Here is a 15,721-nt window from a genome sequence, read left to right as displayed (position 1 = left end):
CTCAGGTTTCTTCCAACCTTAAAGACTCTATGATCCGACAGATGTAGAAGGATGCTGTGCCAACATCTCAAATGTTAAATATGTTCCCTATAGTCCAGCAGGACTGTGCAGGTTGGAAACACGTGCAGGGAAGAGCCCTAATGCTAGTTCATGACCTGGGCATCCATATATCCTCCTTGGAAATCTTTATTGGCAATTTAAACAGTCCCTAAATTTAATGTTAGCTTTAACATTTAACCAGAAATCAAAACAGGTAACATAGTGTCAAAGTTCAGCAGAACGAGAAAAAAAAATGACGGTTATGTCTAACACCAGACAGAAGAAAATTAGGTTGCAAAGACCTTCTGAAGCTGGAGAATGACTTCAAGGCCTATAAGATTCCTTCCCCCTTCCCACACCCCCAGTATTCAATCTGAAATTCCTTATTTTGGATATAGCAAGGAGGGAAACTCCTGCCCACAGCTTCTACCTAAGCAGCATCAGATACCAACAAACCACCCCAAGAACTGCATCCTTCCGGAACTGCCATAATTACATCCATCAAAGAAAATAACAGAAACAACTCTCTCAGAAAAATCCCTTCCCTAAGCCAAACATTAACATGAAATAAATCCTGTAATGACTCAGGCATTCCTGCAGCATTTCAAAGCTTTAGGAACAGACACATCTAAAGCAGGTTTTGAGCACATTCGTTTGAAAGCAGAAACTAAGCTAAATAGCCATTAGCACAGAGAAGAAATTGTTTGAATAATAACATGCATATATTGTAATCCTTTTTGAAGAGATCATGAAATTACCCCTTCCTTCCACCTGCCTGTTTTCCACAACGTGCACACACTTCTGAACACAAATTATTTTGCACATTAGGAAATGCATCCGAAACATTTTCCATTCCAATGCCATTCTCCTGATTCTCCAGTTGCACTGGGAGCCGCTTTATGGGGTATTCTTTTTCATGCATATCAGCTTAGCTTTTAAATAAGCTTATCCCAACCAACTTGTCTTTTCTGCTCCTTTTCCTATATCTCTCCATCCATTTCAATCTGTTCTGCTGTTAAATTCAAGTTACTATCCACTAATTTTGAGTGAAATACTGTAAACAGAAGATTGTTGCCTCGTTAGGTAGGCGACTTACAAGGGTGGCTATCAGCATCAAACACTCAAAAGAAAATACAATGCATGATGTTTAAAGGGCTAACATTGTAATTAAGAGACTAGACTTTTCACATTGAACAGTTATTTCATTAAAAATCAGTAATGCAGGGATTCGGGGTTAATTAACACACAGGCTTCAAAAGGACTGAATTTTTAATGTGTTAATTTCTAAGAACTAAGAGAGAACAGAGACTCAAACACTCAACATAAATATATTCATAGGAAAACTAAGCAAAGGGCAGAGTAATAGGGCAAAATAAAGCAGGTGGCACGAAAAAGGAAGCGGTTCAACCAAAGCAAATTCTACCACCCGAGAAAGTCTTGTCTCTTTCACAGTGAAACCTCTTGATTAAAGTGACACGGGGAACATTGTTTTTGGAAGATGCCATCTCTGAGAGATGTACCCACACGGCAAAAAGGAGAACATACAGAACAGCCTGACATCTTCATCTCCTCTCAATAAAATGATCCAAAACACAGTAATGCTGGCAGTTAAGCATTATTTACTCATACAAACACGCATCTAGCAACTTCTCCCCATGTGCTAACAGCCTTATCTGAGCATCAGTTAATGTTAATCTACACTATCAAGAGGTGCCTTAGTTTGCTGGACATTATACAGCAGAGAAAACAGCCAATTTAAATGGTGTTTTCAAAGGTAATGTTTAAAGTAGTTAAGAGCAACTAGGGAAAGCCTTCCTCACATGCCATTATGCAGCAAGGTCACATTAGCATGCATTAAGGAAGCACTGGAAGCCTTACTTCTGAATTATATTTTCAAGTTTGTGTCATACCCTCAAAGGTATTGAGTCAGGTTTTAATCTTCCCTGATGGTAGAGACTGTGTGGGTAAACACGGATAACTGCATTTAAAAGCACGCTACTTTCTCTACTAATTTGCAGCTTTAGCACTTCCTGAGGCTCAACCTACAAGCTTACAGATATTATTTTTAATAGATTTATATCTACAGAAAGTGGGATTGCTTTGATTGATCTACAAATCCTTAGTTTCAGACAGCTCACTATGAAGAGGTTAATTACTCATTATCTGAATAGTTTCTTTTCACCTCTGGTCAAGCAAGTGATGTGAAAGGTCCACATCTTTCTTAAGGACCAGCAGGATCAGATGCATGTAAATACACCATCACAAAAAATCCTATAATCAAACACTTTTTCTAATTATTTGACGAAGTATCTAAAATTAGTCATCCACTTGTATGGGCCAATGTCAGCTCTATCAGCACACCCAGAAAGTGCAGAAGTGGCCTTGAGTTCAGTTCCTACCCTTCACTAAGCCAGACAAACTTGTTTCAGTGTAAAAGAATGGATTATTTTCTTCCACATTACTTAAGACGCAAGGTCTGTCTACATACACATTTAACCATGTATTATATATGCAATTAAATATTCCATCCAGTATTGGATGGATTGTTCAAAATCTGAGAAAATTAACAATAAAAGATAGAATTCATCTTGAATTTCTTTTTCCTGAATAAAGGTGGACATCTGGAAATAAAAAAAACCTTGGCTTTGTCCACATTGGATTTACATGGAAGTATCTGAGGAAACACATAATGGGAATAAGATTCTTATGACACCAATTTTACCTTGATTTAATAGAATTCAGAACAGGCTGTCTGAGCAGAGTTTCAGAACAGCTTTGTTGCCCTGAACTCACAGTTCAGATGATGAGCTGAATTGTGCCTGGAGCTGAAAATCAGTGTTCTTGTCTGTCTGTGACAAGTCTCTCCTAAACAGCATTAAAACTAGATTAAGAAAACTTCCCATTTCAGCTACATTTCTGTGACAGGGCGCACAAAAACAGAACAAGTTGTTCAGTAGCCATACTGCAATGTTTAATTAGTTCATTAGCACTGAGTAGATGTGATACAGAGCCGTGAGAGTGCCAGCACCCCAGACTCCCTGAAAGGGCACAATTCTTAATTCTAACATGATTTTGCTCAGCTGGAAGCTTCCAGGAGAAGACAGCAGTCCTCGCTCAGTATCAAGCACCTCACGCTGTGTGCTCTTTTGGCACAAGAACACACAGTGGTAATGCCCTCCCCACTCAGAAGTGCCCTCACTGGTTTCTTTCATGCTTCCTTTCTTTGCACAGCATCAGGAGCAGAGGTCTGGCTGAAAGCTGTTGTAGGTACCTCCTGGTATCTCAGCCCACAGTGAGCACAGAACATCACTCAGACCCCCTCAGACAGGAGGAAGTCTCCATCACCTTTCAGCTCCAACCTGTCCACACTTTTCCAATGCCTGGAAACTGAGCACCAGATTGATCCAGTTAATTTCCCTGAGATTCTGGCAGCACTGTAAACTGAAGTCAAATACCCTTTAGCACCACTTATTTTAACTCTAAGTTTTCTTTGCTTGGTATTCATGCAGGCTGTGGTGGGCACAGCAGGCCTCAGCATTCTGCCTCAGCTGTTACAGCAGCTCACATTTGTTAGAAAAAAGAATGCTGTCCTGTCTTCCAAACTCACACATGCCATCAGTCAGCAACTGCTGCACACAGAAAGAGCATTTGGGCTTTCTCCATATGAGCTGAAGACGCTGCAGAAAAGGCACACCAGCGGCCATTGGCATGGCATTGGCAGTCAGCATCACATTAAACAGTGCAAGTAGAAGGGTATAAAGTCCCAGCTTAGTCATGCATTTAAGTGCCCAATTTCCTCCATATACTAATTGTACACACCTTACCAATTTTCCACATTGATATTAAGAAAGCTGTCCTGTGCATGATAGGAAATGAACATTAACTTGCACACAGTCTGCTCTCTGCTCCTTCCTCATATACATATACCACAGTATTTCTCCATGGCTTCTACATCTGCTTCCCTTGTCTATCTCATTTTTTCTGTGGTTCCTGTACTTGCCTCTCCCACTTCCTTCTCTAAAGTATAAGGAACTAAGCAATAAACAAAGAGACTTTATTCTTTCATGTAGCAAAACACAACCCTGGCTCACAGCTGCATGTGGCGATAAATCAAAATCCATACCTTAAGGCTCAGTTGAAGAAACGACTCTCCAACAGGCCAGTTCTTAGAAAGATCGCATTCTGCACAGTACTGGGAAACTTCTTATATATACACACTGTAACCACGTGAATATCAACAGGGAAGCCACTGACAGAAGCAGCCTGGGCCTTACGTGCCATTGCTGTAGTTTGCCTGTAGACACAGAGCACCTCCTTAGGTGCTCAGGAACTTTGGGTATAGACAGAAGCATCTAAAATTGTGAATTTGAATCATTAAATGCCACTCTGAGTCTAAAATCTACTGAGTTAGCCCATATATTAATGCAGAAAGATACATAGTAAGAGTGGTTCTACAATTGCAAAGAGTTAAAATGCAGAGTCTCCCCTTTTTTGAAATGTGGATTATATCTATAAACGATTTATTCCAGGTAGCCTTGCTTTTCTAAAATCATTGTTCTATTTATGGTTTGTCTTCATTTTCTGCCTTGCTGCCAACCTGCAATGATCAACCAGAACAATTTTTATTTCAGGGCTCCACACCTTTGATGTTAACTCTTCCTTATCTGCATTACAGATTTAAGAACTGAAAGCTGACCACCACAACCCCAACTAGAAACACACTCTACTAAACTGTGCAAGTCAGTGTACAGCCAGTATTCCTTTTAACTAGTCCCACTGAAGAGTTTCCTCTCTTGAGAAAAGAAAATACAAAGAAACACAAGGAGGGAAGATCTAGCTTCTACCTCGTATTATCCTAATATGTAATAGTAATATCCTATATAACTGTCTAACTGTATCTGAATGATTTTACAGCATAGTGCTTTAAGAACCACAAACCGTCTGGAAGCCCTACAGGATCCCACTCACAGGAGGACATCTTACTGACACACCTGTAACACAGCACTATTTTTTCCCCTTGTTCACCTCATCTCTACACAGCAGTTTTAAGAGGCAGACAATGCATTCTTATCTTTCACTGTTAAGTTTTTATGGCAGTGTCACAGTGATAATAACAAAGTACATCCAAAGACAATCAAGCAGCCACGCAATCGTCTTCAAGTGGCAGATGTGATTTCTTGTAATGTTACTGTATTTAGTAACAGGTAATAAATTTTGCAACCATGGCTCCATGGAAATTCATATTGTTAAATTTCGCTTCTTGTCTTGTTCTTTGCAATTCTTGTCTATGCAGACTGGAAGCTACTGAACCACCTGGCAGTCCAACATGGCAAAGCCATACAAAGCAATAGCCCTACTGCATGGGTTACAAGCTACCACATCACAGGACAACTTGGAATGTAGAGTAATGCCATGCAATTTCTACAAGGCCACAGCAAGAGATAAGAGGACATGTTCGGTTGTGGAAAAGCAAAATACCTTTTCTAAAAGTTGACTGTAAGCTTAGTCAACAGCATGGAATTGTCAGTAAAGTACAGCAGGGACGTCACGCATTTGAAATCACAGCTGCTCTCCTCCACTCAGATGATATGCAGAGACAGCACTGAGACTCTGACAGACTCCATATGAAAGATTCAATCCTGCTCTGCTCAGAAGTTACTTTATTTCTGAGTATGAAAAAGAAATGATAAAAATGCCATTCACTCACAGCAGCAACTTTCAGCGCCACTCTGCACTGTTGGTGTAACTTAATCACAGCCTACAAGGCAGATGGACAAGTTTGATCCTTTGGTGTCATTCACTCTTTTTTCTTTTTCATTTTAACTTGGCTGAAATAAAATAATCAACAACACTCCATGCTGGCATAACAACTTGTATAGAGCAGTGACAGAACAGACTCGATGGCAAACTGTGCTCTCTAGTGGAGAAATGTGATTCTGCGCAGTAAAGTTGCAAGCCATGTTAATTCATCTACCTGACCAACAGATTTTCAGTGCAGAGAAAAATACCAAGAAATTCACTGTATGAACGGAGTGCAGTGCCTCTGTCAACAGATTTATTATGACCTAGTTTGGTTTATACTGCGTTACATGAGAGACTACAGCTAAATAAGGCTTCTAATTATACAACAAAGAAAAAGCCTGAGACATGCTTTTATGCTTGTTTACATTTAAAAAATAATGGCACCTTTAATGCAACAGCAAAACATTTCCTTTAATAACAGGACTACTAAGTTTACTTATATGTGGTCCTTGTTAATACCGTACAGTGTGATGAAGATGAGCTTTGTACCAGGTAGCACTGCTTGGTTTATAGAATGAAGACCGGGATTTTCCTACAAGTTTAATAACAAGATTATCTGTCTGTGTATTTTTAGCCATGAGAACTGACATGATCCCTGACTTCTTTACTTCTAGTTATGCATACACCACACCCTTATCTTAAAAATACACAGAATGGGTCTTCAGGATGTACTAATTCTTCTCCGGCTTGTTTTCTTATAACATTAAGAAAATACAACCCATTTTCTTCATCACAGCTCTTCTCTCACTGCTCTTTCTGGGTAAGTACAGACTAATGAACACATAAATTCAATTTAATAGCAGATTAGTTAGAATTTATCTTTTACGATAACTTGAGCTTTCTCAACAGTCTATAGAATTTAGCTTCTTTGAACTCTGCATCCTAACTAGGTTGCTGGAATGAGTCTGAGGTTAGAAGACAGAAATATGAAAGTGTTTAAAAAGCTACATTCATGATTAACATGCTGATTTTAAATGGTATTAAAATATCACATGTATTCTAGTTCAAAAGTAAGGATGTAGCAAGACATGGATATTAACATTCTATTTGATGTGGTTGCTGAATGTGACCATCAGCTGTTGAGTATTAAGTAACATTCTCTTCCTCTTTAGTCCTTGAAGATGAAATATGGGAAGGAAGCATGGGGAAAAAGTTTCTTTTGGGAACACACACAGAAACACAGAACTACCTTTCATGTTCTGACCTCCCTAATACACTGTATTACATGCTTTGCAGCACAAAACTATAGCAAAGCCAAGCGTTCAGATTGAAGCAGTATCATAAGCCTCATAAGCCATAAACAGAATCATACTATTAAAAATCTCCCTCGCAAGAAAACCTAGCTGGCAAATATTTTATTTCTAATGACAAAGGGTTGATGGCTGACCTTATGCCTGCAGCAAGAAGGGAAGAGTTCCAGTAACTTACAATATAACTGGTGCAGATTTTTCAGTAATTTAAACACTTGTATTTAGTTAATCCTATGACAGCAAGCAAATTTCCAAAGTCTCTACCCCAATACTCACTCATAATTTTGTCAGAGAGCAGTTGTCAGTGATTGGATAAGAGAGAAATCTAGCTCTATTTCACTAGTTTTAGCATATCACTTAAAAGAAATATTAATAAGAACTAAGTGAAAAACTGTAGTGTGGGTATGCCTAAATATTTGTATTTATGAAGTGCTGAAAGTCTCCGGCAGTTTCCGTTTAATATTCTCCTGTCTCTGTCACTTAAACCATACTTTAAGTAAAAACCACATATAATAAAAACTTCATCTGAGAGAAGAGTGTTGAAATTAAGAAGGCAGAATCTGGAGATATCCCTTCAAATTCTGTAAAGCTATTGCTATAGATAGGTTATAATTGAGTGATATTAAAGTAGGTTTTGTTTAAAATTCAATAGCAGTTGTGCAAAATTAGCATACACTGGGGAGCATATTGTTATTAGCATTGCTGCATTAACACCCATCAGTTACACTTTGAGGAGGGGAGTAGTTAAGAGAAATGCTCGTTTTCCTGAGTTGGTTGGTCTGCAAAACTTGCATTTTTAACTATAAAATCTTTATCACAGAAGGCAGAAGTTCCACTAGTTTTTGCAGACTAAACTAGAGTTTGTTCACTATCAAAAGCCTCGGAGAAATAAAACAATCAAACAAGAAAAAACCCCAAATCACTGCTCAGTTGAATTATGTCTCAGGTTGTAAATGATCCAAGAATTAGGTCAAAAGTTGTATTGTAGACTGAGATACTACCTAGAAATTCAATCTATCCCATGTAAGAAGTGCAAACATCTTGTCTTTCAAATAAAATCAGTCTCTGCATTTTTGAAGAGAAAGACAAACCAAAACCCCAGGCAATTCAAACTGCCTTCCTATCCCATCCTACAAGGCAAATTTGAGGTTTTTGGGACACAGTTAGGAAGTCATCTACAGTGACAAACTACAATTGCTACTACAGCACCGCCAAGACCACTTCCAGGGTAATTTACAGTAACTCCTTCAGAAGCTATTGTGCAAAGAACGCAAAAGCTTGCACTGACCTATTAGAATTTAAGTACTCTCTATACTCCATGATAAAGAGGTTTTAGTGAATCTGAAAGCACAGTCCAGGAGACTTTTGTAAGACAGAGCAGATGTCAGCCTTCTTTCAATTTCCTATAGCTCAGCAGCTGTAGAAGTGCCGTTTGTGTAGCCACCTTTAGATTTCATGTGGTCCTGAATTGATACAGCCTAAGAAAAAAGAAAAAAAGAACATTTAGAATTAAAACATTCATCCTTTAAAAACTGCTCTGACAACCAGGCTTTATAAATATTCATTTATTTAATTAATTTTACTCTGAGCAGCCTGGTCTAGTGGTTGGCTGCCCTGCCCATGGGTCATTATGGTCCTTTTCAACCTAGGCCATTCAATGATAAGGAAGCAGCTGAGCCACTTGTTTACAGTGCTGGGTTCCAACAGTAATGGGGAAAAGTAGCAACTAAACCCAGAACTTTTAAATATTTTAAGTCAGTGCATGAAATGGGTCTCACAGTCCCAAATTCAATTACTCTCACATCCTTCACTCTGACACAGCTTTAACTGGTGATGTGAAACCTGGACCTGTCAAGAGCTTCCACAAAATCATTATCCCAGCAGGTTCCTATCCGATACAATGACACTGGGGAATAGATTCTCTTGCTGAACATGTACAAACCAAGGGACAATTCTGTTTTTTCCTCTCATACTTTTATCTATTATTTTAGGATGTACCAGCTATACAGGCTGCTGAAGTAAGATCTCTGCTTACCCAAGAATGCGCACTTACTGATGAGAAGTCACCACTCATCTCTCTTATCCCCACATGTGCATTGTGAACAAAGTTCATCGGTTCTCCTATCATGTTCCGGTCCAATCGCTGATGCCTCTTCTACGAGAAAGAAGATATCTCATGTCTTTACTCAGAAAATAAGAATTAGCTTTCAGGCAGAAACAAGCAGCCAGTTAAAAAACAACAAAGTCAGCACTGCCACACTTAAGTGACTCATGGCAACATAGCTGAAGTTTCTGGCTGCTCACAGTAGGGGAGGCTCAAACTCACCTTTATTACTGTTATTTGATATTCAGCAAAAGGTTGGGAAAGCCATTCCCCTTCAAGCAGGGGCTGAGACTACAAGCAGTCACATAGACAAAGCTTCTGGATAAAATACATGCAGTTCAAACACAGCATAACACATTTTTAGTATTTACATTACTTATTATCTCATTTAATCAAAAGAACATGACAATGACAGCGTTTCCCATATAAACAAAAGACAACATTATGAATCAGGAAATCAGAAAAGAGATGACAGCTGTGCATCCACCTACCGGCTGGGGCTGCTCACCATTGCACCAGTTAAAGCAAACCAGGAACTCAGTCATTGTATCTTTTCAGCAGGTCGTAAGGTCTCCTTATTGAATTATTTCTCTGAAGTGAGTTTAGGAAGGAATCGCTTCTGTAGATTCACAGGTAAAGATCACAGACAGTATCTGACAGGTATACCTGGAAAAAGTTTATTGTTTAATTTATATGAAAATGCAGAAGTTTTGTAGCACTTATTGAGCTCCAGGCACTGCAACAAGACTAAAGCAAGAGCATAAAACTGGCTTAAACATATCCGCACAGAAGAGTGGGGTCAATTTAAAGATCAGTGTGTTCCTATCAGAAATCAGCCCTTGGAGGTGCACGTTTATTCCCAGACAGACAGTAGAATATATCCTGGTTTCTTTACAGAAGTGTAATTACAGCAACATGACAATTACATTAAGTCCTCTTCAACAGTAGATGGCCCTGCTGCAGGTAGAGCTTGCCAGAGCTTCTCAACTCTTTTAGTGTTTCCAGAGATAATAGCTTGAAGAGACAACAGACTGAATGCTTAAGCTTTATAAACAGTTGCAAGAGAAAGTCTTCTTTCATCTTCTGTAGTAAAGAGAATTCTACAAACCCAAAAAGCCCTTAGACCACAAAAAAAACTTATATCAGCAACAGAAGCTGTTAATCAGACAAAGCCTAGAGCCTCCCAGAACACAGAACTGTTAACACAGCAGTCATAAGCCAGAGGCACAAACAGGAAATCTCCCTGGCTGCAGCACCCTAAAGCTGTGATAAAACCCAACTTTCCAGGTTTAGGGATTCATAAGCTCCTTCAAATAAAATTCAGGGCTCTGGAGGAGCCTTTCATAACAACCTTTTCATATCCCAGATTATTAAAGCAAGATACTACCAGGTTAATCTATTTAAAAGCTTTTTAAAAGGCTTACAGCTTAACAGAATTTGCAACATTACAAATGCAGACATTCTGAATTAACACTGAAATCTCCTCACTGTGTGTGAACTCCCCCTTCGCAGGCATCTCTTGTGCAGCCCTGCAGTGGTGTGATTAGCACTTCTATTTCTTCCACCCCTGGAGCTTTCCCTCACCTCCTCACTTCTCACACTTCAAGCAGGTTTGTTAAATTTCTGCCATTTATCTGTCAGAACTTTTGTTCCATTCGCCTCTTAGCTGTAGGTGCCCGGTATGATGCATTATTGCAGAATGCAAAGCTTCCATTTCATATTGGATGGTTTTAATACAACTCATTCTCTGACTAAATTACCATTTTCCACTCACTTCGTCCTCTTACTCAGACCATTATCACCGCTGTGTGAGCACAGTAAAGGCACCGTGGCCCCATAGGAACATGCAGAAATCAAGGCTGTAGCCTACACTTTGCATTAGTCACAGACTGTTCGGGTTTATTTCATGTTAAGGAGGCCATCAAATCTACAGTCTTCTTTAAAATCATACAGCATGTTTGTACCCCAATAACCTACCCCGCAAGCAGCTTACTGAGAGTCTATCAGCATCAAATCACACGGGGACACCTCCCCAGCCCCCCCTGCCTTCAGCCCCGTGCTCACCGTGTACCTGTGCCTCCACAGGCGTCCCACTGCTCGTCCTTCAAGTGCTGGTGTGCAGCCAGCTCCCGGCTTGGCAGCCCCGGCACATTTGCAGCTCGTGTCCCTGGCCTGCAATGCTGATGGTTAAAAGGGCTTATTCAGCGCAGGTCCATGCCCTCTTCACTTCAGAACTTGCTGCATTAGTCTGTGTTGCAGCGTGCTTCAGACTCACTACAGGTGTCAGAAAAGGAGAACGGGAGCCAGCACAGCACTGTGGTTTGGCACGAGATTGGTGCAGCAGCGCGGCTCCCCCAGCAGCACTGTACAGCCCGTGGCTCAATTCCACGCCTGCGGCAGCTCTGCAGGTGTCATCCCAGTGAACCGCAGCACCGCACTCCTTCCTGTTGTGCCTGACAGCTGAGCTCCTCTTTTCCTCTGCACGGGTCAGGGGATCATCCTCCAGAGCAGGAACGTCCGTGTGCAGCCACGGGGCACCACCTTCCACCCAGGGACTCAAGGTTTCCACAATAACTGCAAGTATTTAAAAACAAATCTCCACGCGTTCAGGCGCAGCCACGAGTAATAAAAGCCAACCAGAATCCCAAAACCACAGAGAAAACAACATTTTGTCACCGTTGGCACAGGGACCAGAAGCGGACAATATCCTGTTGTTCTGCCTCTCTATTTTTCCCCACAGCAGCACTATCGTCAAGAAGAGAGAGACAAAGGGCCGGGGGAACGGCTAGCACGCGTAGACACAGCTGCTGAATGCGAGGGGCAGGGCATGGCTGTGCTGACACACAGTGCCTGAATCCCACACAGCCTTTACTGAGTGTTACAGTCCGACTGCCCTATCGTTGCTCTGCAGTTATCGCTCACAAGGCGTTATCATCCCCCAGTGGCTGCGTGCTCCGTGTCTGAGTGGAGGGGTACGGCAAGAGGCAGAGCTCCTCATGCTGCTATATAAAAAACAGGCTTTGGACGTGATGTGAAACGTGAAGAGTGCAGCAAAATGATTCTGTTTGGTAAAAAGATTTAGAACAAAATAACAGCAAGAAAATACGTTGTGGAAGAACCTTAGAGCCCAACAGGTGTGGATTATTGACACGGTTTGGGCTCAGTGCCTGACTACACAGCACAGCACAGCGGCCTGCTGCCACACGGGCCTTGTGCGACCAACGCCCACAGCGCGGGCACAGCCGAGGCTGCTGAGCGCCACCGCCGGCACGGCCGGGCCGAGCCGAACCGTGTCAGCAAACCAGCACCGGTACCGGCACCGGCACGGCGCTACGGGACGCGCCCGCCTGAGCTCGGCTCGGGCCCGAGGGCGGGACGTGACCTTGACCGCGGATGGAGGATGGAAGAGCGCAGCAGAGCGCAGCACGGCCTGCACGGCAGCGGCCTCACGGCGCAGCTCCGACCGGCCGCGATGCCGGCAACGATGCCTCATATCGGCTGTGCCGGCAGTGCCGGCTGTGCGCTATGTTTGCTATATGCGCTATGTTTGCTCTGTGCGCTGTGCGCTCTGTGTCCGCCGTGCCCGCCCTTTGGCCGCTCATTGCGGCAGCACGGAACCACTTCTCCACCCCCCCCCCCCCCCCGGGCCCTCCCGTCGCGCAGCGCCGCCCTGTGACCACACCCGCCCTCAGCTCCACGGCCAATAAGCGCCACCCAGCGGCCGAGCCGCGGCCCTATCAGGAGCGAGGCGAGCTCTCCCTGCCCAATGGGCGCCGGGCGCACGGCGTCTCGGGCTCACCATTGGCCGCGGCCGGGCGGCAGGCGCCCAATAGGCGCGCGGCAGCTCAGGGAAGCCCCGTGCGGCGGGTGCCGTTGTCCCTTTGCGGAGCGCTGCGCTGCTGTGCCCGCCCTGCTGCTCCTGCTCCCGGCCATGGCGCTGCCCGGCAGTTGACGTTGGGCTTCTCCCCTTCTTCCATCTCCTCTCTCTGTCCCTTCCTTCCTTCCCTCTCCTCCCCGGGTCCCGGCTCAGGCACGTGGGCGGCCGCTACCGGCGACCCCGAGTCCCCGGCCCCGTCCTCCTTCCCTCCCTTCCCCCCCCGGAACAGGCTGTAGCGGTCGGGCCGGGCGGCTGCGGGCCGCGCCATGAACATCATCATCGGCATCGGCGGGTGAGCGGCGGGCGGGGCCGGGTGGTACCGGGTGGTTCTGGTGGTTCCGGGTGGTTCCGGTGGTTCCGGTTGTTCCGGTGGTTCCGCAGTGCGGGGCGCGGCGCGTCGGGGCTGAAGGCGCCGCGTGGATCCGCGCGCACGTGGCCGAGGGGCGCCGCCCCGGGCCGGCAGTGACCGTCTCGCTCCGTCCCAGGGTGACCAACGGCGGTAAGACCACCCTGACCCGCCGGCTGATGCAGGCCCTGCCCAACTGCAGCGTGGTGCACCAGGACGACTTCTTCAAGGTGAGTGTGTTCGCTGCCCGCTGGGCGGCGGCGTTATCGCGCCTCGTTCCCAGCGCCCGTTATCTGCGGGGCTGGGGCAGCTCCAAATCCCGCTCTGTGTAATCCTTCCTGCTTTGTGCCGAGCCTGGCACCAACCAAACGGCTTCTTGTTATTGCTGTTACAGCCTCAAGATGAAATAGAAGTTGAAGATGGCTTTAAGCAGTACGATGGTAAGGTCTCTCTCCAGCATTATTGAACAGCGTAACTCCGATTTAATACTTTGATCCTTCTTGGTGCTGACTGATAGAGCCGGTGCTCTGTCTAACGATAGTGTTTCGTCTCAGTGATCAGTGCATTAGATATGGAGGCGATGATGAGCACCATCAACGCTTGGATAAAGAACCCGGTCAAGTTTGAACGCTCTCATGGGATCAACAACACACTGGATGCCCAGATCTCACCAGACAGACAGGGAGGAGATGAAGCGATCCACATCCTTATTGTTGAGGGCTTCCTGCTTTACACCTACAGGTACACACAGTATGACTTTACCAAGGGTGCCAGTATTGACTGATGTGAGTTCAGGTGTCACAGCATGAAGCACGCACCAGACAGAAGAGACAGGTGTGGTTTTCCCTTCCTGTTCATTGGTACAGACAAGCTGTAACCCAGCACACATCTCTTTCAGGCCCCTGATTGATGTATTCCACCATCGGTACTTTCTTTCCATTCCGTATGAAGAGTGTAAAAGGAGAAGAAGGTGAGTTTCTTTGTAAATTCCTCTGTTAGCCCAGTAACATCTTCAGCAGCTCAAGACTTAGTTTTTCCTTAAAGCTCTTTTTTACTTTGACAGGGTAAACAATAACGTAGTTTAGTTACTATGTTGAAAAACCATATTTCCTCCCAGCAACCAAACCCCACGGTTTTTTATCAGACTATTGTGAACAGATAACTATCTCACCCAAACTTCTGCAGCCTTAGGAGAAGGCTGTTCATGAACACCAACATCAATCATCTAGGAATCATTTCTGCATCTTGCAAACTTCAAACCTTCACATTTCAACTTCTTTTGGCACCTCTCTGCTTGCTGGTGGTAGCACTGTTGATAAGGTTAAAACTACGCTGAATGAAATGCATTCAAAATAGGGTGTAGAAAAACTTGAGTGCACATGATGTAATTTGCCTGAGCTGTAATTAGACTGCTCTTGACTAACACTGTGTTCATTTATAGTTCAAGGAATTACACTGTACCCGATCCACCTGGGTTGTTCGATGGTCACGTTTGGCCTATGTATGTAAAGCACAGGAAGATAATGGAAGATATTGGTGTTGATGTGGGTAAGTCTTTAATAACAGGAGCACTTTAATAAGGCTGTTAAAAAGCTCTTTCTTTAAACCCAGGATATATGTATGTATATGATCTGAAACTGTTGGGTGGAGTATGTTTTTTCCAGTAAGGCAAATGCATGCTCTTCAAATTAGAATCTGACAGGGTTAGATAAGCATAATTCTATTATAGCTCTCATTATATATTCTTACTTTAAGTGCACTTGAATGGAACAAAATCCAAGGAAGAACTGTTTAATGAGGTATATGGACAGATCCAAAATAAGATTGAAGAGCTACTTAACATGCAGGTACGTCTTCATGCTTCTAACTCCAGGGTAACCCTTTTAAAAGCTATGTACAAAAAGCACGAAGCTGTAACTTGAAAAGTATTCATGTCTTTCTGTTTAGAAATAAGCTTCCACTGATTCTTGTGACTGAAGATGACTCCTGTTTGCTCTGCGCTGTCTACCTGACTGCCACTGAAGTTCCAGCTTCTGAAGACTCAACTCCTGAAATTGGCTTCATTGAGTTTTCTCCTAAAACTGAGTTACATATGGTCATTAATTAAAAAGCATTTTCCCCTCAGCTGTCATCTTAATTTGTGCTTGAGCCTAGTAGCTGGCCTCATGCGACTTAAGTCTTGTTACCATCTAGTCTACTGTAAATTCTATTTGCATGTACTTAAATTATAGCAGTAAAGCACCATAACAGAACTGATGGTAGGTGGCACAACTCTGCTAATACGCATACACTACATCATGGTT

General features: G+C 43.4%; 1 protein-coding gene and 1 long non-coding RNA gene across 2 annotated transcripts; one reads left to right on the top strand and one right to left on the bottom strand.

The window, feature by feature from the left end:
* Positions 1–168: 168 nt before the first annotated feature.
* On the bottom strand, positions 169–12,817 carry LOC107318711. The gene is made up of 4 exons (XR_001557452.2): positions 11,260–12,817; positions 9,704–9,861; positions 9,127–9,246; positions 169–8,569 (listed from the first exon to the last, which is right to left on the bottom strand). It is a non-coding gene; the product is annotated as an uncharacterized LOC107318711 (long non-coding RNA).
* Positions 12,818–13,052: 235 nt separating this feature from the next.
* Positions 13,053–15,542, top strand: LOC107318743 (nicotinamide riboside kinase 2-like). The gene is made up of 8 exons (XM_015872940.2): positions 13,053–13,364; positions 13,558–13,648; positions 13,813–13,858; positions 13,973–14,159; positions 14,317–14,388; positions 14,860–14,966; positions 15,174–15,265; positions 15,366–15,542. Exons 1-8 carry the CDS (start codon positions 13,339–13,341, stop codon positions 15,369–15,371), a joined length of 627 nt encoding a protein of 208 aa, XP_015728426.1. The 5' UTR covers positions 13,053–13,338; the 3' UTR covers positions 15,372–15,542.
* The last annotated feature ends 179 nt before the right edge of the window (positions 15,543–15,721 follow it).

The sequence above is a fragment of the Coturnix japonica genome, chromosome 10 (assembly GCF_001577835.2).
Source record: "Coturnix japonica isolate 7356 chromosome 10, Coturnix japonica 2.1, whole genome shotgun sequence".
NCBI lineage: Eukaryota > Metazoa > Chordata > Aves > Galliformes > Phasianidae > Coturnix > Coturnix japonica.
Note: the sequence above shows the minus strand (reverse complement) of the source record. Positions and strands in the feature narration are given on the sequence as shown.

Bases quoted from the DNA above. Each gene is read 5' to 3' on its own strand.
- LOC107318743 (XM_015872940.2), top strand. From the start codon at position 13,339: ATGAACATCATCATCGGCATCGGCGG. The intron at 14,160-14,316 runs GTACACACAGTA...CATCTCTTTCAG, and splicing joins TTCCTGCTTTACACCTACAG to GCCCCTGATTGATGTATTCC. The intron at 14,967-15,173 runs GTAAGTCTTTAA...TCTTACTTTAAG, and splicing joins AGATATTGGTGTTGATGTGG to TGCACTTGAATGGAACAAAA.